The 22,193-nt window shown below is 40.3% G+C and overlaps 1 protein-coding gene across 1 annotated transcript in view; it reads left to right on the forward strand.

Moving 5' to 3' along the window:
• The window catches only part of jmjd1cb (jumonji domain containing 1Cb), a 142,772-nt gene that overhangs the window by 104,587 nt on the left and 15,992 nt on the right, over positions 1-22,193 (forward strand). The window contains exons 6-17 of the mRNA XM_088438870.1: positions 2,100-2,243; positions 4,424-4,465; positions 5,719-5,989; positions 6,181-6,720; positions 6,815-7,154; positions 9,406-10,363; positions 10,442-10,639; positions 12,715-12,887; positions 12,992-13,154; positions 13,917-16,308; positions 17,414-17,615; positions 20,826-21,040. Coding sequence (XP_088294996.1) covers positions 2,100-2,243; positions 4,424-4,465; positions 5,719-5,989; positions 6,181-6,720; positions 6,815-7,154; positions 9,406-10,363; positions 10,442-10,639; positions 12,715-12,887; positions 12,992-13,154; positions 13,917-16,308; positions 17,414-17,615; positions 20,826-21,040 — 5,638 coding nt within the window. The remainder of the gene's footprint in view (positions 1-2,099; positions 2,244-4,423; positions 4,466-5,718; positions 5,990-6,180; positions 6,721-6,814; positions 7,155-9,405; positions 10,364-10,441; positions 10,640-12,714; positions 12,888-12,991; positions 13,155-13,916; positions 16,309-17,413; positions 17,616-20,825; positions 21,041-22,193) is intronic.

A 22,193-nucleotide genomic window follows, 5' to 3' on the forward strand; every position in this document is an offset into this window, starting at 1 on the left:
CCCTTTTTGCTTGTTGAAATATAATTCAACTGACTTGGATGTTTATCTGCTATATTGCTGCATCTTTAAGAACAATATGCAATCAGCCTGCATTCATTGTGTCAATACTTTACAGTATCACCAAGCAGTAGAATTCAATTCATCATTTGTTATTCACAGCTTTAACACAGCTTACTTTACTGGAGATTTATTTATAGTTTCTCCCTTTCTTAGTTCTGGTTTCAGGTTTCTTGTTGACAAGACCGTTCTGGGATTCGTTTCAAGTAACCAATGAATGCCGAACAAATTTGCACTATTTCTCTGAATGGCTCTTGGTCAGGAAATGCAATATAGTTGTTTTTGAATTCCCTTATTAAAGACAATTTTTTTTAGTAAATTTGACCTCACCATTACTTTGTTTCGCTTGTAGTGTATGTGACACATAAAATTTAGACAACTTTAGACAAATGTTAATGAAACTGCCTCCTATAGTTGTAGGGCAGGTATAAATGAGAACCGACATTCACCGTTTGAGAGTCATGTAAAACAGTGGTCCCCAACCTTTTGATCACCGCGGCACGGTCAACGCCTTAGATTTTGACTGCAGACCGGGGGGGGGGGGGGGCTGGCATCTCTAAAAGCCACATCATCCTTCTCACTACGCCTCAGATTTATATTGATTTAAATTGCGGACCGGGGGGGGGGGCTGCTTTAAAAAGCACTTCACAAACGTATGGACGGGGCTTTCTGTTGCTGTTGTACTTTTTGTCCACTTTTTTTTAATCGCACGAGGAGAGGGGAGGGGAGTGCAGCAAGCTTGCTGTGCACTTTACAGTAGATCCGGGAAGTAGAGCATTGCTGAGAACTTTCACTTTTCTGGGATGTGACAGAGCCAATATTTTCTCCGACATCACCTTTATTCTTTGCGGCAATACTCGCCTGCCAAAAAATAAAACTTTCAATGTTGTGGCCAAGACCGTGCTAAATATTGTTCTGACAATGCTGCACTATCGTTAGCTTAGCACAGTATCTACAGCTGTTAAGTGAAGAAAACGCTGCACATACCCGTTGTCCCAAGTTCTCGCTTCCGCCTTTCTACAAGCCAGGTGAGGGCTCTTGCTTGGCTCTGTTTCGTATTGAAAGCTCAGCTGGCCGTGTTGGATCGCTCCCGGTGACCGCAGAGCGGCCGCCATGATTCATTCCTGCCCCCGTGTGAGCCGTCGAATGTTCCCGAAGTTGATTGGCTGTGGCGACTCGAAACGCAGAAAAAGGCTAAATTTTGCTTCTCGTGACCGCGCGCGGCCATTTGCGTCGCTCCTTTCGCATCCATCGCGTCACCCGACGTGCATTCGTGCCCAGTCACGCGAACTCCATTGACTACAATACAAATCGCTCCGCTTGTTCGCCTCGTTCGCGTTCGGTGCACGTGTACCATTAAATCATCCCCAAAGCATTATTTCGGGTGCAGCCCACGCGGCCCGGTACCAGTTGATCCATGGACCGGTACCGGTCCGTGGACCGGGGGTTGGGGACCACTGATGTAAAAGATGATAATGCAGTCCAGTGGACATGATTACCAATTGCACTCTTGTCCCCTGCATTCCCTCAGATGTGGTATAATAAACATGATGGTGTATTATAGCCTAGGGTAAAACCCCTTAGCTGGCTTTGTTTTCGTGTTACACCTATATTACTGTGTTATGTCTCCAATGCAGTGTAACTGTACAGTTGCAGACATGGTGTTAACTTTAAGTGTATGTACTAAAACAGAAAAAAGAATGAGGATGAGTGCAGACAGAAGTAGACCAGTGCCTAACGAACGATGGACCAGAAAAAAATGGTCAAATGTCACGCTCTAATGGTGGCCAAAAGGCGGGCAAAAATACACCGACGAACTGACAATTACAATTGCGTATGGCTTGAAAAATGACGGACCGACGATTTCAGAAAGGGGGCGGGGCTCTGACAAATGACGACTGTCTGACGAGCAAAAAAATGTAAGTTGCCCACCTCTGCCGTTTGTCATTCCACCTAATGATTCCAGCAAGCATTGCAGATGATCATCTCATCAAACAAATATAAAATGTTTGAGTCATTCAGGTATACGTTGTCATTTTTAGGTGCTTGAGCCTCAGAATGTGGATCCATCAATGATCCAGATGACCTTTTTGGATGATGTAGTACACTCCCTACTGAAAGGAGAAAATATAGGCATTACCTCCAGACGAAGGTCACGATCCAGTCAGAACAATAATTCTGCCCATGTGAGTACAACCACCCACATCTGAAACTGTGTTATTTTATTATAGGAATACAGTTACATAATAATACCTTAATTATATAACATTCTGGATCGTCTTCCAAACTCAAAATGGTTGAGTTACATGCTTCATCCTAACTACATTTTTATGTGGAAATTAAGGAGTAGTTGGCACAGAAGCAGATGGTCCATGTTTGCCTTGTTGTTGAGAGGTTTTAGGTTTGACTCTGGGGGTTAGGGTTAGGTTTATTCTTCTTGTGTGGAGTTTGTGTGTTTTATCCGTACATAGGTAATCTTCTAATAAATGAATGCTGTTCTACCTCTAGACTGTGATCTGCGATGAACTGTTGAACAATTCAGGGTCTACCCTACCTCTCTTTCTTTATTTATATGTTTGTGTGTGTGTGTGTGTGTGTGTGTGTGTGTGTGTGTGTGTGTGTGTGTCAACGTGCTTCCATTGGACACAACCTTTTTATGTAGGGATGTGACAAAAAATTGATTCTCATAAAAATCGAGATGATCAATTATGACGATTTAGATCTACCTGGCCCTAGCCTGATTGGTTGATTGGTTACCCTGCTCTTCAAAGCAAAAGGAGCCAGGTAACCAATCAGGTGTTTGAACCTGCCTATCAAACTTGGATGAGTGCGGTTGACAAATAATGAATGTATAAATGTTTTATTAATTAATCAAATGTTTTATTTAATTAATGAAACATTTAATTATTTAATGACACTTTTATTTAACTATTGAATAGTACATTTATTTATTTATTTTTATTTTGGCATTTGGTCCTCTCTAATACTGTACTAAAAATACTGCTCATTTTACCTTTGAAAACGGTTGGGTACCCAGAACTGGCAACACTAAAAAACTATGGCTCCTGACAGAAAGTCGGAAAAGAAATGTCACAGTAAATATATGTATATGGGCCACAACCTGATGATAGGGGTAAATGCTTTTCCTTCTGAAGGTAGGCCTTTTTGAGAACCACTGCACCATTCAGAGGAGTGTCAAACTCGTTTAAGCTTGCGGGAGGAAAATCTATGCCCAAATGGGCCTGACAAATAAAATCATGGTATACATTTATATAACTTCAAAACAAAAACTTCACATTTACTATTTATTTTTAATATTGTACAAAATCAAGTAAGCACAACAACGCTATTAATCATAAAATATTAACATTACTATTAACCATAAAACATTTCAAGTTTTTCATTTATTAAAAAATGGATCTCGTCAAATAACCTCAGAATAGGAAGATTTGTGTGCTTAGCTTTATGAAAGGCAAGGAGAACGTAGAGCTTTCCTTGTTCCTGAAGTTTGTCCCGTCACCGAGCAAGAGGGCGATCTGCTATTGCTTTTCATCTAGCTTATTTGTTAGCAATAGGTTGTGCTTCACCTGCTCTTTTCATACTTGTCAAATAAAGGATGACTGAACATTTTTGACCCTGTATCAAAAGCACTTGCAAGCACACACAATCTTGCATTTGTGTGCTTCAACCCACGGTAGCCAAGCCAAGTAAGACCAACACATTTTTTAATTTCCTTGAAACTAAAACTGGACGAAACTATCACATTTAGCAATGATTCAAATGTGACTATGTATTTTTACATAAAATAGTAAGTATTTACAGGCAAAAAACTAATTAAAATGGGTGTCAAAAACAACAGTGATGTCCAATGACATTCATCCATCCATTTTCTAGAGCCGCTTAACCTCACTAGGGTCACATTCTTGCTGGTGCATATCCTAGCAGTCTCTGGGCAGTAGGCAGGGCACACCCTGAACTGGTTGCCAGCACACAGTGACGAACAACCATTCAGATACCCAGTCACACCTAAGGACAATTTAGAGTGTCCAATACACCTGCCATGCATGTTTTTGGAGGGTGGGAGGAGTCCCTGGAGGGAACACACGCGGACTCGGGGAGAACATGCAAACTCCACACAGGAAGGCCAGAGCGGTGTGGATTTGAACTCGGGACTCTGAACTGTGAGGCGAACGTGCTAACCACTTATTCAGTGAAAGGTTAATTGATTGACCTTTCGATTAAACTCTTTGTCAATTATTTATTGTTTTGCTACTTCAAGAATCGTCTTTGTCACACATTTTGTTTTGACTCTTTTCCCTCTTTTTGTTTTTTATTTTATTTTTTTAAATATGTTTACATGTTAAAGATGGCAGGAGGGAGACCCAGCGGAACCACTGGCAACAGTCAGGTACCCCTAACACCACCCCTTACCCCAAGCTCCTTGCGTTCACGTCCATGCTCACACATGCACTTTGTTGACTTCATTAGGGAGTTAGACTTTCCTGGTTTAAATATGTTTCATGCGTTATTTCATTTATTTGCTCAGTAGACCATTTAGAGTGATTAAGTTCATTCCGAGGTAACTCCTTAAGGCGGGCAGACTATGTATGTATAGTATGTGTTGTGTGGGAAAAAAACCCCCAAAAAACTAAGATCTACCATACCCCAGTTAACCAATTTATCCTAAATAAAATTTTAACCATAGGACTACAAGTATTTTTTTTTTTGCCACAGCATTCATCCAGAACATTGTTTGACCCTGAATAATATTTTATTTTGACTAAAGGCTTATCCAGGACAGTTTATCCAAGCATTAACATGTTCTCAAAGTCTGTAGTTAGTCCATCAGTGCAGATCAGGAACACCTTGGCACAGTAATGATTGCCATGAACACCCAATGTGTGACATCAGGACAAATACGGAGCACTTGAAAATGATTAAGAAATTATGACAACCTTTAACTGATGAACTAACAGGACAATTCTGATAAGATGTATGCCGAGAGAAAGTGCAGAAAGTACAGTTGTTGAGACTGGTCAGTTTCATTGAAAAAAAAAAAAAAAGAGAGAGACTCCAGGGGCCTTTGTAATCTCCAAAGTGAGCCTCACACTTTCTTAAATATACCTAGGACTTACTTATACCCATTACAAAGAGTGATCCAAATGTTTTGGACACATTTTGACATTGAATATCTCAAAAACCTTTAAGGATATAAAAATGTGCCTGACAAATTTCAACAGCATTTAATCTTGTCATAAATGCTTTCAGAATTTTACATGAAATTTTAAATATGTTCAACTGTGAGCACCGTTGGTCACATGGCACTCATCAAAACAAATTCAAACAGCCTTTTCTGGTTGACTGAATGCCAGTATTAGATTACTGGATCAGAAAACATGAAACAAATATTTGCATTTACAAAAACTAACTGATTTTAACTTAAAAATATTACCAGTTTCATCCTACTACCATTCATAGTTTAGAGACAAAGCAGTTCAACTCTGCCTAAAACCTGTCAAACACTTTGTAACTTAAATGACTGCGATGTTATGATCATTTAGAGGTGTTTGCAATAATTTAGTATCTGAAGGTATACATTTATGATAATACTCTTCATCTATGGATTCTGCTTTTGCTAATGACTTTCTTTTATTCTTACAGAGTCATTATACGCGAGCCCAAGCAAACAGCCCCCGTCCAATCATGACATCATCAGTCCTCAACCCAAAGGGCTCCCAAGGGATGCTGGCCTCCCAACAGCAGAGTCAATCACTGCAAAGCCAGCAAACATCCAGCCATTCGCACCATTCTCCATGTGGCAGTGGACGGGAACAGAGAGAACAGCGCAACTCTCGCTCATCCCGGAGGAAAGGATCAGATAGCAGTGTTGCCGAGGAGGACAGGGACAGGAGAGAAGAAGCTGTCAGCAAAGGTGAGGCTTTCCCCTGCCAATACTCTTGCTTTTCCTTTGTCTCTCTGTAATTGCATTCATGAACAAATCTATAACGCTGGAAAATGCGGAAATGTAGATTTCAAGAATTGGTACGTTACACTCAATACGTGTTCATGGAAAGTGCTATTATTTAATTAATACAAATCTCTTTTTTTTTCATCATTACACAGACTCAAAGTCGAAATCCAAACAGGCATTAAACAAACGCAGGAAGGGTGAAGAAGATGAGAAGAAAGTAGGTCTAAAGAGACTGAAGACGGACATAACATCTGACTTCTCAGAGAGCAGTGACTCTGAAAATCCACACAAGAGGATGGCCCATTCATCATACTCCTCGTCTTCGTCTTCATCATCATCTTCCTCCTCTTCTTCTTCCTCCTCCTCAGAGCCAAACTCTGAGAACGAATTAAAGACTCGCTGCAGTGATGTGAAATCAAATGTTTCCAAAATGGAGGATGAGGAAAAAACACTAATGGAGGCTGCCAAAGTGAATGATTCATCATCTCACATTGGTTGCCATTCCCCATGGGCAGAGCTTCAATCTACAGAGGACACCAAGAAGTCCATTAAGGAAACAAGCAAAATGATCACAAAAGAGGAGGAGGAATTGGTGGCTGTGACGCAGATCACCCAATCACCACGGCAACAGATGCCTCTTATATCTGACACAATCCAGGCTACCATAGAGAGTAGCAAAAACACTGTGAAAGGTAAATTGCACTCATTCATGTCAGCCCTCAACCTTCTGATGATTATAACCTATTGATCATCCATCCATCCATTTTCCTGTATCAAAATGTTTAGCCTCATCTAGATGTGAGACACCTTCCTTGACCCACCTCCATGGCAGTGCTGTGATTGACATCACAGACGATGCACAAGCCACCGTGCATCAGGAGAGTTCAGAGGCTGTGTCCGCTCTGCTTGCATCCCAGAATGCAGAGTCTACGGCTCTCTCACCTTACCTCACCTTGCATCCATCCCCAGTCTCCTCGCCTCCAGTTCCTCCTTCACCTTCATTCTCCGAAGGTGGCCGAAGGACAGAAAGTGACCCTTCCATGCAGCAGGGCCTGATAGGAGGTGGTGTGACAGCAGGGAGGAGATTGAATAATAAGATAGAATTTTCTTCATCGGAGGTTATCAGGTGAGAAAAAAAACCCTCCTGTGTTTTTGCTGATTCTAAAAATGAATACAGTATATTGTTAATTCCTCAGATTACAACATGAGAAAGGAAGGTGAGGAAAATTCAGTCATTAATTGATTCACATTTTTAATAACACTTTTTCACACTCCCTATCAGTCTTACTCTCTTACGTTGAACTTATAGGTAGTATGTTCCATGGTGTTCACTGTAGGTTAATTACCGTAAATATATGTATAGTATGCCGTGAAATACAGTACTTCTGTCACTATGGATTGTTGCCAATTTGTTTTACGCCCTATTATGTACTGTCCAGTTTAGTTGTGTGCAGCCTTATTTAAATGGTCAACTAGATTTTCCTTCGATGCTGTGACTGCCAATCCAAATGTTATGACAATTTTAATATCTTGTCTGGAATCCACAGCAATCACGGCCTGTCACATTTGCCCATTGTCCATTCGGTTGTCTCATTACGAGGGACGAGGACCGCTTTGCTCAGTTAGATATTCACCAACAATGAGGAATTGACAACTTATATGTATTGCTTTGCTCATGTTTATTGGATAAATTAATATTGGATATATAATATTGTATATTACTGCTCTTACTGTGTTTGCTATTTCATGAGTGATTTTACCCCATATGCAGCACTTTGTATGCATAGGCTATTTTAGAACATATATCTATGTAAATAAAGTTGAGGATAGATATAGAAAAGATAATAGCACTTTTTCATTATTTTTATTTGTAATCTTAAAGGAAAATTGAATACTTAGATGTATAGGTCTTTTTATAGAAATATATTTTTTTTTATCTTGTCTCTTACTTTTTGTCTTATGGATCAAAAGTAACAGTGGTACAGTTGAACATTCCTACATTCCTACCCATTGTTGTAATTTCCCCACAGTGGCCTGAAAGAGGCCACCATGGCTGTCTTTGATAAAGTCTCTCAAGACTTGCTGAAGTTTTACAGTATATGTGATGCATCATGCATGGCATTGTCCAAAGGCTGAAAGATTGTGACTTTGAGGCATATTGCCAATTTGAATTATTTCACTGCCTTTTATTGTTTTAAATACATATACAATATATATATATATATATATATATATATATATATATATATATATATATATATATATATATATATATATATATATATATATATATATTTTTTTTTTTTTTTTTTTTCAAAATGGGTCTCAATTGACAGCTAGCACTGTATATATTAGGAATCAGGTGAGAAACAACGCCATTTGACAGTGGTAAATAATAGGGTGGGATAAGCTTTTGTCTTGCAACCATGTGTGAAACATTCCCCCCTGGTGGTAGGATGACAAAGTGCCTGATTTGACATGTAGGCAGCCGGCTTTTTAAATGTTAATATCGCTGAGGATCAGCTCAAATAATCGTGGCAGCCATTGTCGTGATCATGATTAAATTTTGATTAATTGTACTAGGGCACCTCGGTGGTGCAGTGAATAGCACATCCGCCTCACAGTTCAAAGGTCCCAGTTCAAATCCACTTGGCTCCGGCCTTCCTATGTGGAGTTTGCCTGTTCTCCCTGAGCCCGCGTGGGTTCTCTCTGGGCGTTCCGGCTTCCTCCCACACTCCAAAAACATGCATGGCAGGTGAATTGGACATACTAAATTGTCCTTAGGTGTGATTGGGTGCGTGAATGGTTGTTCATCTCTGTGTGCCCTGCGATTGGCTAGCAACCAGTTCAGTGGATGGATGGATGGATGGATGGATGTACAGCCCTACTCTACATTGTACTTTTATAAGCCAGGGGTGTCAAACTCATTTTGGCTCAGGGGCCGAATGAAGGAAAATCTATCTTCAAGTGGGCCGGACAGGTAAAATCAAGCTATATATCTTCAAAACAATTAGTATTGATGATCTGTAGATTTTTGCTTTGCTCACCGGCCTGGTCCCAATTAGCCCCCAAATAGCAGGGGTCAACTACAAGTATATTGGCAAAGTAAATAAAAAACAATAATCCATCTATCCATCCATCCATTTAACCCTTTAACACACACAAGGGCATTACCGTATTATAGACTGCAGACAAATGGGTTTGGTCCTTTTTTTTTCCAATGCCATGCAGAATCATCTTGCCGCACATTTGACACCCATAATTTTTCAAAAAGTAATTTTGGTGTTTCACATTCAATTAAATGTTTGTTGTTCTCAATGATTTGACTGTAAATATTTTTAAAACAAACATTTTAAATTCTTCTTCTATATTTCCAGACCTGTCACATCAATGGCTGATAATGTGATGCTGGTAGAAGAGGAAAAATCTGTCATTCCGCCGCATCCTTTTCAACATCAACAGCAGCATATGCAACAACAACAACAACCACACGACACTTCTCTCCAGCCTGGCATCAAGAGTCCATCTCTAGCTGAGGAGCAAAGCAAACAGCAACCGTCACACCCTGACAAGCTGAACACAGTCCTTTCCACTGACTTGACAAAAAACAAAATGAACCCTAACCCCGGTCCCCTCGACTCCCTTAAACATAAAGCCCAGAACCCTAACAACACTCAGAGCCATTCGCAACCTAGCACAAGTCCAGCAGACCCTATCAAGTCTAAGCTCCACTCAGGCTTTGTAGATATCTCAAAACCTAAACCCAGTACCTCACCAGAGGTCTCTAAACATAAAATACCAAGATATTCTGATAGCTCCTCCCCTCCATCAGGTCGTTTGTCTAGTAAAGTAGAAACAGCTGAGCCTACTCGATCTGGTTTTAAGCCAATAACAGCTCACTCAGATTCAGGTGGGGGCAGCAGTATCAGCAGCACCAAGAGCCCTCTAATTATCGATAAGAATGAGACATTCACCATTTACAGGGACCCCGCTCTGGTCTCCTCAGACAATGAAAACCCGTCCTCTGCCACTGTGTCCTCTAACCATGTGGCGGCATATCTCCATCCCCACCTACACCGCCTCCACTCTCCATCTCCTCACTCTCCTTGCCTCACCCCTTCGCCTCACCCACATGCTGCCTCTCACTTGCTTGCTCCTCCTCACACCTCAGCCTTGCCTCACCCACACCTACTACCCCCTGGCGTTCTTTCGGCCATGCCTCCTCCTCACTCAGCATCTCTGTTGGGGGGCCACCCACAGCTGGACTCCCCTGGAGGTCTAGGTCACCTTGCTCTACCTCACCCAGGAGGTGCACACCAGCAGCAGTTCCTACAGGTCTGCAACATGGGGCATACATTTGACCCCACCCCTCTGCTTTCCATATTCTACTAAAACCCTTTTCTGTGTTTTCAGGGTCAGGGAGCCCCACCTCCCCCTCTACTCTCTCAGCCTCATACTGGAGCTGCAGGTTTGGGCCTCTACCCCATAATTTGGCAATATCCCAATGGAACACAAAGTTCCTACCAGCAAGGACTCAACCTACCCCCCACAGCTAAATGGATTCACCCTGAAAATCCAGTTGCTGTTACGTCTGAGGTGTCTCTCCGAAAGGTATGTGTACTGTTGGGGCATGTCTGGATGATTTGAGTTTTTTGTTTGTTTGTTTGTTGGTATACCTGTATAATGCACTGCATTTTGCTTATCCTCTTGACACACACACACATAACATATATATAAATCCATATATATATATATATATATATATATATATATATATATATATATATATATATATATATATATATATATATATATATATATATATATATATATATATATAAACCTTAGTTTTGTCCTCAAAATGATAGTAAATTGTCACTTGGGTTAAAGTCTTTCACTCAGCCACTGGGTTATTTCAGCCACCAGCCATTCTCATTCTCAGGCCTTGTCTACATGTAACCGGCTTATTTAAATGCGCATTGTCTCCTCCTTGTCGTTGTTGTTTGTTTATGTAAAGAAGTCACATCCACACAAAACCGCATAGTGCGGTTTCAAATTCGTGTACAAGCATGCCAAGTCGCTAGATGGCAGTAATGTTGCCAAATTCTGTCCAATCAGAAAGAAATTCCATCTCTGACGTGTCCAATCAGAACGAAGTTTCGCCTTTGATGTCACAAATATCACAAGAAAAAGAGTAGCGCAATGATGCAAATTTACGTTTAAGCTGGTTACACATAGCTACGAAACTGTAAGCTTGGGCAAATTGATACATTGAAACTGTCACGGGGGACCCTGAGCCCGAACAGGATACGACCGACAACCGAGGGGTTGTGTTCAAAGAGTTTATTACAACAGAAAGCGCACGTCTGGCTTGGAAAATAAGGGTGTCCAAAAAGGTAACGGGAAAGTACAAACAAAACTCACAAAGTACGAAATAAGGGAGAGACGAGAACGTCTAGGATCAGTCCAACTGAGGAGTAAGGCAACGAGGAGGCGGAGGCTACAGGAGAACAACTAGGAACAAAGTAACAACAGAAAACATTAAGCGAGCAAGAATACCACTAGGGAAAAGTACCAACCAAAAGATCGCAAGCGAGACGGACGCGAGGCAGGAGAGTTCACTGGGCGCAGGGAGTATGGTGAAGGAATAACCCAGCGTCGCTCTCCTGTAGCGACCAGCGTTAAAAAGACCCTAATGGGTTATGGGGAACAGGTGTGCAAGGCTGGTGACCCCGCCCCCTCGTGGCACAATTGAACACTGCCTAGGCACAGAGCAAACAGACACATGACAGTAACATTCGGTTTTGATGAAAAAAAAGCCCGGTCACGCATAGGAAATTGGACAAAGCGGAGACATTTACTGCTGTTTGCTAAAACCTCGACTACGTGTAGACAAGGCCTCAGTCTCTGAACACACACCAGTTGTTCCATCCAGTCCTCAAGGGTCATGGAGGATACCGGCCCTCGAGGACTGCAATTCGACACCTCTGACATAGGAGGAGATCTTAGCTCTTAATTTCATTCATCCTGCTAATACGCCTACAGAAGTCACCTGACTAAACACCACTGACCCACTTCTACCAGTGGCCTGCCTTGTCTTACTCTATCGCGATCATTATTATAGAGGTTCTGTTATTGCTACCATTATTAGAGAGGTCCTGTTCTGAAACAGATTATGTGTCCGTGTGTGGGCGCGCAATTGCAAAATATGCAATATTTTTTCCATTTTTGTTTTGTTAAAATAGGTTGAAGTATTTATTTTTATATTTTCAAATGTGAATATCAACATTTGTACAATGTGTTCCCGAAGTCTTGGCACATATCAAGCCCTCATACTTGAACTGGTACCATTTTAACGCTAAGGTTTTTGATAATGCTAATCATTTTTTTTTCATATTTTACCAGCTCCAATAATAAAGTTCACTCAACCAGAAAAGATGTTTTGCATCCTTTAGTTTGTTTTGATGCGTATCGTGTGATCAACGGTGCTCACATTGAATATCTTTGAACGTTCCATGTAAAACTTGACATTATATGGTTTCAGAAAATCTCCACCATGTTTTTATGTCCTAGTTTTTTAGATATGCATTGTCAAAACATGCCCAAGACTTTTAGTAAACCTGTATTTTTTAATTTGCATTCTGACTCTTTTTTTTTTTTTTTTGCAATGAACTTTTTATGCCCAGAACACAGCCAGTCCATGGCTGCACCAAGCTGTTGGAAGTGCAAGTGACAGTTTGGGTTTGCTGAGTCATGTTCCTGTTCGACCAGCCAGTGCAGATCCGCACCCTCCCTCTGTTAAAATTCACACACACGCTAGCCCACCACTGTCAAAGATCTGTGTGGATATTCGTAAAGAGTGAGTCAAGTCTATTCACTGCTTTTGTCAGACACTTGCTATGTACCATTTAGCTTTTAATAGAGCATAAGAATGGCATTTACAATGTTTTACTTTGTCTTTAGAGATCTGGATAAAAGAAGCTTTGTGGATCCAATAAGAACCTTGACATTGGCTCAGCTGAAACAAGAACCAACAGACGGTAACAGGACCATCACTGGGAAAGATGCACACCTTCACCGCCTCTACCTGGACCCTCACAGCAAGGCACGCCATGCTATTACACAGGTATACTACTCTGAAATACGAATTAATTGTGGTCAAAATGTTTTGTAAATTTGTCAATTAGGATCTCATTAAACAATAAAAACAGCCACAATACTAGAAAGCCGATAAACATTTACCAGCCCAACATTATTAAACTACCCTCTTTGGGTTTTCAGTACAGCAGAAAGCCAACATTTCTTCATTAAGGGTCCACGTTTGACACTCCTTGCTGAATTTTACTCGAAAATTAACACAAAATAAAGAAAATTAATTTTATTTTACCAGCTTTTTAATGATCTTCCCATGTATGTGCCGTATTCTTTCTATTCGACAAAATTATGTTCTTAGTTGATTACTGCATCGAACAAAAAACAGGAAATATTTAAAAATAAAAGAAAGCCAGGTCTGGTTTTGACATTTTCCTGCAACAAAACACTTGATTAAAATGACCCCCAGGAATCACAGCTTGTACAGCTTGTATTGTGTTGTATATATACACACACACACATTGACATCACATATATATATATATATATATATATATATATATATATATATATATATATATATATATATATATATATATAGCATCAATGATTACTCACATTTACTCATACTCATTCTAAAACACTCTAAAGTGAGCATGCAGCCCATGATGTTTAAATTTTACTTTTGATCATGTAGGGTAGCCACCTACCACTTACCAGGTTATATTCTTTGTTTAACCTGTTTTCCTAAAAAAATAAACTGACCTAAAACATGATTTTTTTTCTTTTTTCCAAGGACGCTGTGGACCGAGCCAGCAAGTACAAAGAGGAGAATCGTCAAATTTTGAAAGAGAGCATCGAGGTGGCCCCTTTCACTGCCAAAATTCAACGGTCAAGTGAAACTGGGATTGAGAGAGATAGAGAGAGAATCAGAGAACCACCTTTTCCTGTCAGGATACCAGCTCTAGCTTCCCTTAGCCCAAAGGCAGGCCACTCACATCCTCATATTATCCAGTCAGAAAAGAGCAACTATTTTACTACTTTGTCCAACAGTGTTATAAATGAGCCCCCAAGACTTTACCCCTCCAAAGAGCTCAGCTCTTACTATAAAAAGGTGTCAGTTGGACCTCAAGGGGCCGTGGCCAGTATTGGAGCAGCTGTTTCAAGCCAGAGTGCTATGTCGCTAGGCAATTACAATGCCAAGGTGTCCATGTCTAGGCCCCCTCCCTTAATTAAGCACCATTCGGAGGGCAGTGAGGGCCTTGCAGGGAAAATTACGGAGCAGCTCAGCCAGCAGGCAACGCCAGTCCAACATCAACACCACACAGGTGTAGAAAGGATGGAGCGCTGCAGCCCAGCAATTTCTCCTTCCTCTACATCTTCCTCTTCAGCATCAAACCACCATACCCATCATCATCACCACCAGCACCACCACTCACCTCAGCAGCAGCAACACAACCTCAGGGCAATGCCATCTCTTCACAGAGCACCGGTCTTCCATCCGCCCACCCAACATGCGCTTGAACGTAAAGAGGCTGCAGACAGAGAGCGAGAAAAGGAGCGGGAGAAGGAAAGGGAGAGAGCTGGATATGGTGGACGTCTATCCCCGCCAACTCTCACACCTATCCAGCCGGTTACCTTAGTGGCAGCCGGTAGCAAAACATCAGTCGAGCAACAAAAGCCTCCCACACTACTGCCGGAACTCAGGGATGTAAAAGGTCATGGAAATACTGCCATAATTGCCTCGGTTATCGGTGTGGAGAATATGACATCATCAGGTGGGTGGAGAGCCGGTCAAGACAGGAAAGCGCTCTTCTTTGGTGATAAAGGATTGTCAAGAGATAAGCCCCAAGCTGCAATGGCGTCTGTTATTGTACGTCCACCCACATCCATTAAGCTTGACAATCCTGCAAACAAATCTGGTGCTATGGCCTCTAAAGAACTATCTTTGGGGAGTGTCTGCTCAGCTAAGCTTCATGGAGAAAATCAAAAGGCGGGAGAAAGTCTAAGAGATCATGGAGCTAATAGAATTATTCAACCCAACACCAACCTGAATGACATGTATGTCCAATATAAAAAGACCTCAATTTGTGCCATTCATGAGGCTGTTGGCCCATGTACCATAAACTCTGTTCACAGGACTGCATTTTCTCCTTCTATACAGAGTAGAGGTGAAGTAACTACTCCGATGCTAGGTCGTTCTCTGCCGTCTCAGCACGGCCCAAGAGAGCAACAGATTGGCGTTGGATCACATACCTCATCTCCAGGAGGATACATGCCTCTTCTAAATCAATCTGGCACACCACAATCCAGCCCTAATCTCACCCAAAGACTAAACCCTTGTTCAGACACGAGTCAGGCTTACTCACCCTCTTTTGTTCACCTCAAGAAGCACAAAGCTGCTTTGGCAGCAGCCCAATCTAAAAGCAATCTCTGCACTACTTCCATATCTGCCACCATTGGAAACTCATCCCAAATGGTGGATCCCAGTGACAAAACTCACAACTCTACCCCTTCACCTGCCTCGAGCCAAACCTCATCTTCAGCGGATAGCAGTAGCTGCAACTCAACAAATGGCAGAACAACACCGGGAAAATCAAGTCCCCCACACAATGGCCAGTCCTCTGGGCTTGCTCCAACAAGTAGTGGGCATGCCAGTAATTACCACAAACTGAAGAAAGCCTGGTTAACGCGGCACTCTGAGGAAGATAAGAACACAACTGCTACTGTGAGCTCAGTTACTACTAAGGCAGAGAAATTGCCAAGCATCAGCAATACCACACCAGTGACAGAAATGATAAAACCATGTACTGTCAATCTCAGCGCCTCCACATCGAGTGAGGTCGAACTGGGCAAGAATGCCGCAAGCCATGGAGAACGAGAAAAGCTCTCTGAGGAGAAGACAGGTGCTGTAGTAGTTGGAGAGGAAAGGAAAGCATCTGCTTCACTCAGGCGAGGGAGTAAACGAGCGTACGATTCAGCTTCAGAGAGTGGAGGAGATGACTCTGATGCTAGCGAGAGCAAAATTGAGGGTAGAGCCAAGCGTCAGCCTAAACCAACTTACAAGAAGAAACAGAATGATATGGCCAAGAGAAAAGGTGACAATGAAAAGGAAGAAGATGACGTGAAACCCAATGGCATCTTCAGATCTGCAAAAGAGAAGACAAAACTCAAACTGGCCAGTAGCAGTAAGTCTAGTTACTACAAAAAAGAATAACTCTCTCTCCTTGCTATTTTAATAACAACATACAACACTTTGTTTTTTTGTTACTTTCTGGGTGGGGGGGATTAGTTTTTCAACTCTTGTTTGTATCATGTTACAGACAGGACACCCTAAAACCAAGCAGTTCAGTTCACTTAAACTTATCATAGTTCAGTCCTTTTCAAATAGTGATGGCAAGGACATCAGGGGCAAATGACCCTAGGGAAAAAGCTTTGTTTTTTTATGTGACGTTTAATTGCATTGAAATATTAATTTTCATCTCTATTTATGTATTTATTTATTTTTAGTTTCAGTCACTTTGATGCACTTGGTTATTCTTTTTCAGTTTTAGACCAAGCTGCAACCTGTATAAACGCTGTAAAAAATAATTAACGGATGTTGAAAGTTTATTTATACTGCTTTTGTCTTTTGATAATGTTAGAAAGAATACAGGCATGGCAAAATATAATTGAGAAGCATAGTTCAACTAACATTAGTAGAAGCATTATACTGTGATCTGCCATGGATGTGACTATTCTGTTCTTTATTGTTGCTTTAAACATTGATTTAAAGTTAAGTAAAGCAGTGTATCTTAATTATTTTCTGTTATAAACTCATAGAAATAAATTCGGAAACTGATTCGGTTAAATACTAAATCTCTGTTTAAACAGTTCATATTTTTTGACTGTCTAATTGAAACTTATGATACTAAAAAATAAAATGTAATCAAATCAATAAATAATGGTACAACGTAATATGACAATGATATTTTTATATGCTATGGCTTAAATAGAGCTAAAAACTGAAACTATTTTTTATCATGAATGGTTAATATCTTATAATATTTATATATCTTAATATTTTTGTTACTGTACATTTATTAAAATGAAATTTAGCAGGAAAGTGCAAGATAAAACACAACAAATATTGTGTATCTATAGTTAGTTATAGTTATACAAAACTATCATTATTTAAAAAGAGTCTAATCCAAGAGTATCACATAAGTCTTTGCTCTTCCAGATTTGTTATCATATTTGACTATCATTTCAACTTTTTTTTTTTTATGACCAAGTCATACAAATTCATTTCAGATGGGATCCCACGTTCCATCCTGAAGGATTGGCGTAAGGTGAAGAAACTAAAGCAGACGGGGGAGTCTTTCCTTCAAGATGATTCTTGCTCTGAAATTGGACCCAATCTGCAAAAGTGTCGGGAGTGTAGGGTTATTCGCAGCAAGAAAGGAGAAGAGCCAGCACATTCTCCTGTTTTTTGTCGTTTCTACTATTTCAGACGGTAAGTGAAAATATGAAGTGAAAGTAAACATCTTGTAAGCTTGCCAAATTTGATTGAAAAAAATCATTAACTATATAAAATGCTGTGAGTGTGTCTACTAAATAAATGTGCTAAAAACTTGCTGCTTGACTTAAATAACACTCAAATCAGCTTATACATATATATTTCCATATAAGTATATTAGTAAATTTTTGAGATCTTCACTTAAAATATGTGACATTTATTTCAGACTAGGGATTAACCAATAACCACTTTGACGGTTTACCATGTTGTTAAAAAGTCAACATTTCAATCAACATTAATATTGTCCATCACCAATAATGAGAGCTTGTTTTTCTTTTTCTGAATTTAACTAAAGGGGAGTTTAAACGGGGCAGATTTATGATTGGTTGAATTAAAAAAAAATTGTAAATGAGCTGTTCAGACTATCATAAAAAAATAAATACATTGGTACTTCTACTTACAAAAATTAATTCATTCCGGAACTTATTTCGGAACGGCAATCTTTCATAAGTAGAGCCGCTTTTTACATGTAAATAGCCTAATCTGTTCCAAGCCCCCCAAATGTTCCTAAACCCTTACATGTATATTATTAAATTATAGAAATACATAAAGATGTAACAAATATACATTAGAATTACATTATGCGTTGTTGACGAGTTCAGAGCGAGAGCGAGAGAGAGACAGAGCTTTTTAGGATGTTTAAATTTTATGGGGTTTTTTTGTTTGTTTGTTTTTTTTTGTGGACATTTCCAGTGATCCAGAAATCATTTACAAGTACACAGGAGCAGTAACTTTGAGCTTATAAAGTTACTTAAGTTTAGTTTGGGGTCATGTGAAGTGCTTCCTGTGTGATGTCATTGCTAAAGTGGTAACGAAGTGCTAACAACGTGAACATCTCGACCTGAAATGGTATGTTACATCTGTGTTTTTATTTGAATATGTATAATGTTAGCCTTAGCCAATGTCAATTGTATGTTTGTTATGCCGCGTTCAGATGGAGCGCGAAGAGCCAAGCGCAGGTGAACGCTCTCCGCCGCTGTCTTTTTAATTTTCACTCAGGATGCTATAAATATTGTTTTACCTGCTATTCCGATATGGAGCAGCTAGAAGTTACGAATAAAGAAAAGTCTGGGAAATTGAAAAGACAAACATGCACCAGTATGAGTGAGGTGCCAAGAGCCTGTGAACCTGCGGTGCCGCCGCCGTTTTTTTATTTTTCCCTCCGCATCCATTACATATTTTTGACCTGGTATTCCGATTTGGAATAGCAAGAAGTTAAGAATAAACAAAAGACAGGGAAATTGAAAAGAAAAACATGCACCGGTATGGGTGGAGTGCTACGCGCAGCTTCCTCTGAGTCCTCCAAAAAATGTGTTTTTTCAGCTCGGGCCTGCAAACCAAGTTAATTAATCGGGCTCGGGCAAGTCGGGCTTTAATACCCCTGGGCCAGGTGGGTTTGAAAAATTAAGGCTTTTAGGTGTGCCATATTGTGCGGAAAATATGGTAATGATGAAAAGTGAAGAGAAGTAAGAAGATGATTGATATGGAAACGAAGCTGGAGATAATCAAGAAATACGAAGAAAGTTAAGCTAGCCAAGCCTAGGCTACCCTTACTAGGGAATATGGCCATAACATGCGTCAACTCAAAGGTAAATAAATCCTTTATATATTTTTTATTTATAATTTTTATTTTATGATTTTTTTATTTAATTATATGCATGTATATTATATATAAGTTGCACTTACTATTTTGATACCAATTTTTAATATGTATATACAATTTTGATGTTTTTACCTGGGGTTTACACGCTTTTGTTTATGAACATAGGTTTGGATTGCCCGCCATACGGCGAATTCGCATTACGATCCCGACCGCAAAATGGAATAATCTCGTAAACCGGTTGTAAAACCATCAAAATTGTATATACATATTAAAAAATGGTATCAAAACATTATACTAAGTGCTACTTGTATATAATATACATGTATACAATTAAATAACATCATAAATAAAAAATATATTAAAGATTTATTTACCTTCAAAGTGACATGACAGCTTGTTATAGACATATTCCCTAGTGAGGGGCACCTTGCCTAGGCTATCTTAGCCTTCTTTGTATTTCTTGATTATCTCAAGCTTCGTTTCCATACTAATCATCTTCTTACTTCTCTCTTTAACATCACTAGCAATCTTGGGACCCATGATTAACCAATTCAAGTTGAAATTAAGCACTAAAATGCATTAGAAATACAATATTGAAAGCTCTCACATGAAATAAAGTCTTTAGGCAGCCATGTTTTGACCCTGTGAGCCGACCAATAGCAGACCTTTAACTTAGTGACTCGTGACGCCGACCAATAGTAGACCAGTGTCTTAGGGAATCGTGACGCTGACCATTAGTGGACCAGCATTGTAGTGATGTAAGCATTGACACGTGTAGTGGCGTATGAGCGTGTTGCCCCGAGTAAACTGATCGTCAAGTTTTTTTTTTTTTTTTTTTTTTTTTATGTCGTAAGGTGAACAAAAGGTGTAAAGAGGGGACAAAAAATCTCGCATTCCACATCATAAGGGGAAAAAAACGTGAGGCAGGGACGTCGTAAACCGGGGGTCCACTTTATTAATAATAATGATAAAAATGAGAAATAAAAATTACTCAGAAACAGCTTACTCGAACTCTCAAAAATGGTCAGAAAGAGGCTCCAGGTCTCGTAAAATTATTTTGCAGCGCCTCGGACTGTGAAAGATATCATTTCCAAGTTGTGTAACATATTTAGTATGAATGGTGCTTTTATTTATTTACCTTTTTTTTCTCTTCTGAATAGAGAAAAGTCTTGAGTGACGTGTGTGAGAAAGAGAAAGCGGTGCTGCAGAGCGAGACTGACATGAAAGGGCGAAAAAAATAAAGGGTTGAGAGGAGGCTGTTGGGGTGGTTTGGGCGTTTGGTTCGGACCCTCCCAGACACCTCTCTGGTGAGGTGTTCCGGGCATGTCTCACCGGGAGGAGGCCCCGGAGATGACGCAGGACATGCTGGAGAGGCTATGTTTCTCGGCTGGTCTGGGTCCCCTCGGAGGAGCTGGATGAAGTGGCCAGGGAGAGGGAAGTCTGAGCTTCCCTGCTGAGGCTGCTGCCCTCGCGACCTGACCCCGGATAAGTGGGAGATAACGAAAGTTTAGATTATAGTATTTTTGGTTATTTTTCCCTTTTAGGCTTTCATTCAGTAAAAATGGAGTGATCCGAATGGATGGTTTTTCTACTCCGGAGCAGTTTGATGATGAGGCCCTCGCCCTGTGGATCCCTGGAGTAATAGAGGAGAGTCACCTGGACCAAACCACAGCCAAGTACATCCTCAGCTTTATAGGAGACATGTTCTGTCACATGGTTCTGATGGAGAATACAGCAGCTTCCTGGGTCAAAAAGGATGGTGTGTTCTTCTACTTATGACTCACATTCTGATTACAAGTAGTCCCTCCTTTAACATAGAGGTGTTGTTCCAGGGCGTAAATTATTAAATGTATATGCTGCTTGTGTTTCACCTCTCTCTCGCTCTCTCTCTCTCTCTCTCTCTCGCTCTCTCTCGCGCTCTCTCTTTCTCTCTCTCTCTCTCTCTCTCTCTCTCTCTCTCTCTCTCTCTCTCTCTCAATCTCTTTCTCATTCTCTGCCCTCCTCCTTTGCATTTGCACCGCCAGTAGCTGATAAGGGCAGGTTAATCTGTCCACTGTGATATATTTGGTAATATCATTGGTCAAATGTGACAAGACTGGGTTACTGCTTGAAGCTAAATGAAATGCATCACATCAAAAGCTACAAAGTTTAAAGTGTGGGAAAGGTTTTGTCTTATTTTCTCGAAATTTAGGCTATATATTTGGGAGTCCAGACCAGTAGACACTGATATGTGATGCAGGCACATCTACAAAATGTATTATTTAATCATATAATTCCTAAAGGAGAAATAATTTTGAGTGTCTTGGTTAGCGTGTTAGCCTGGTCCCTATGCACAATTAATTCCCAACTCCTGCCCTAAACTGTTGCATCTCTGACCCTAAATATCTACAGCATTCAAAGATGGGCTCTAACCCTATGAGTGATGTGGAATCTGTGAATGTTAGTTTAGAGTTGCTGTTATTGCCTCAGGGCAACGCCAGACACGATTGCCAAAACAATCAAACATTTTGAATATGATGTTATTGAGGTCGGCACACCTCAAACTTCCTTTCCAAGCAGTCAGATCAGTCTAAGCACACCACACACAGCAGGAATATCTGTTAAGATTATAAGTAGAGCGATTACAAGAATCTGAGTATCAGGGTAATTTTTCTGCCTAACCGTGTTTACTTGCTCGTAGGTGTGCAGTTGCATCAGCAAAATATGCTTTGCGGTAGACATACACATATGTACTCTTTGTTTTTTTTTAATTGGGAAATCATCACAAATTTTAGACATTCTGTTTTTTACGTACTCATTACTCCTGACTCACATGTAATGCTATACAAGTCTCTAGTAACATTTGTCTATATGAAATAAATATCACCTGAAAATCCTGCAATGCAGCAAAAAATCTGTGCTATAAAATAGAT

This window comes from Hippichthys cyanospilos, chromosome 17, assembly GCF_059441005.1.
Source record: "Hippichthys cyanospilos isolate Australia breed blue-spotted pipefish chromosome 17, RoL_Hcya_1.0, whole genome shotgun sequence".
Taxonomy (NCBI): Eukaryota; Metazoa; Chordata; class Actinopteri; order Syngnathiformes; family Syngnathidae; genus Hippichthys; species Hippichthys cyanospilos.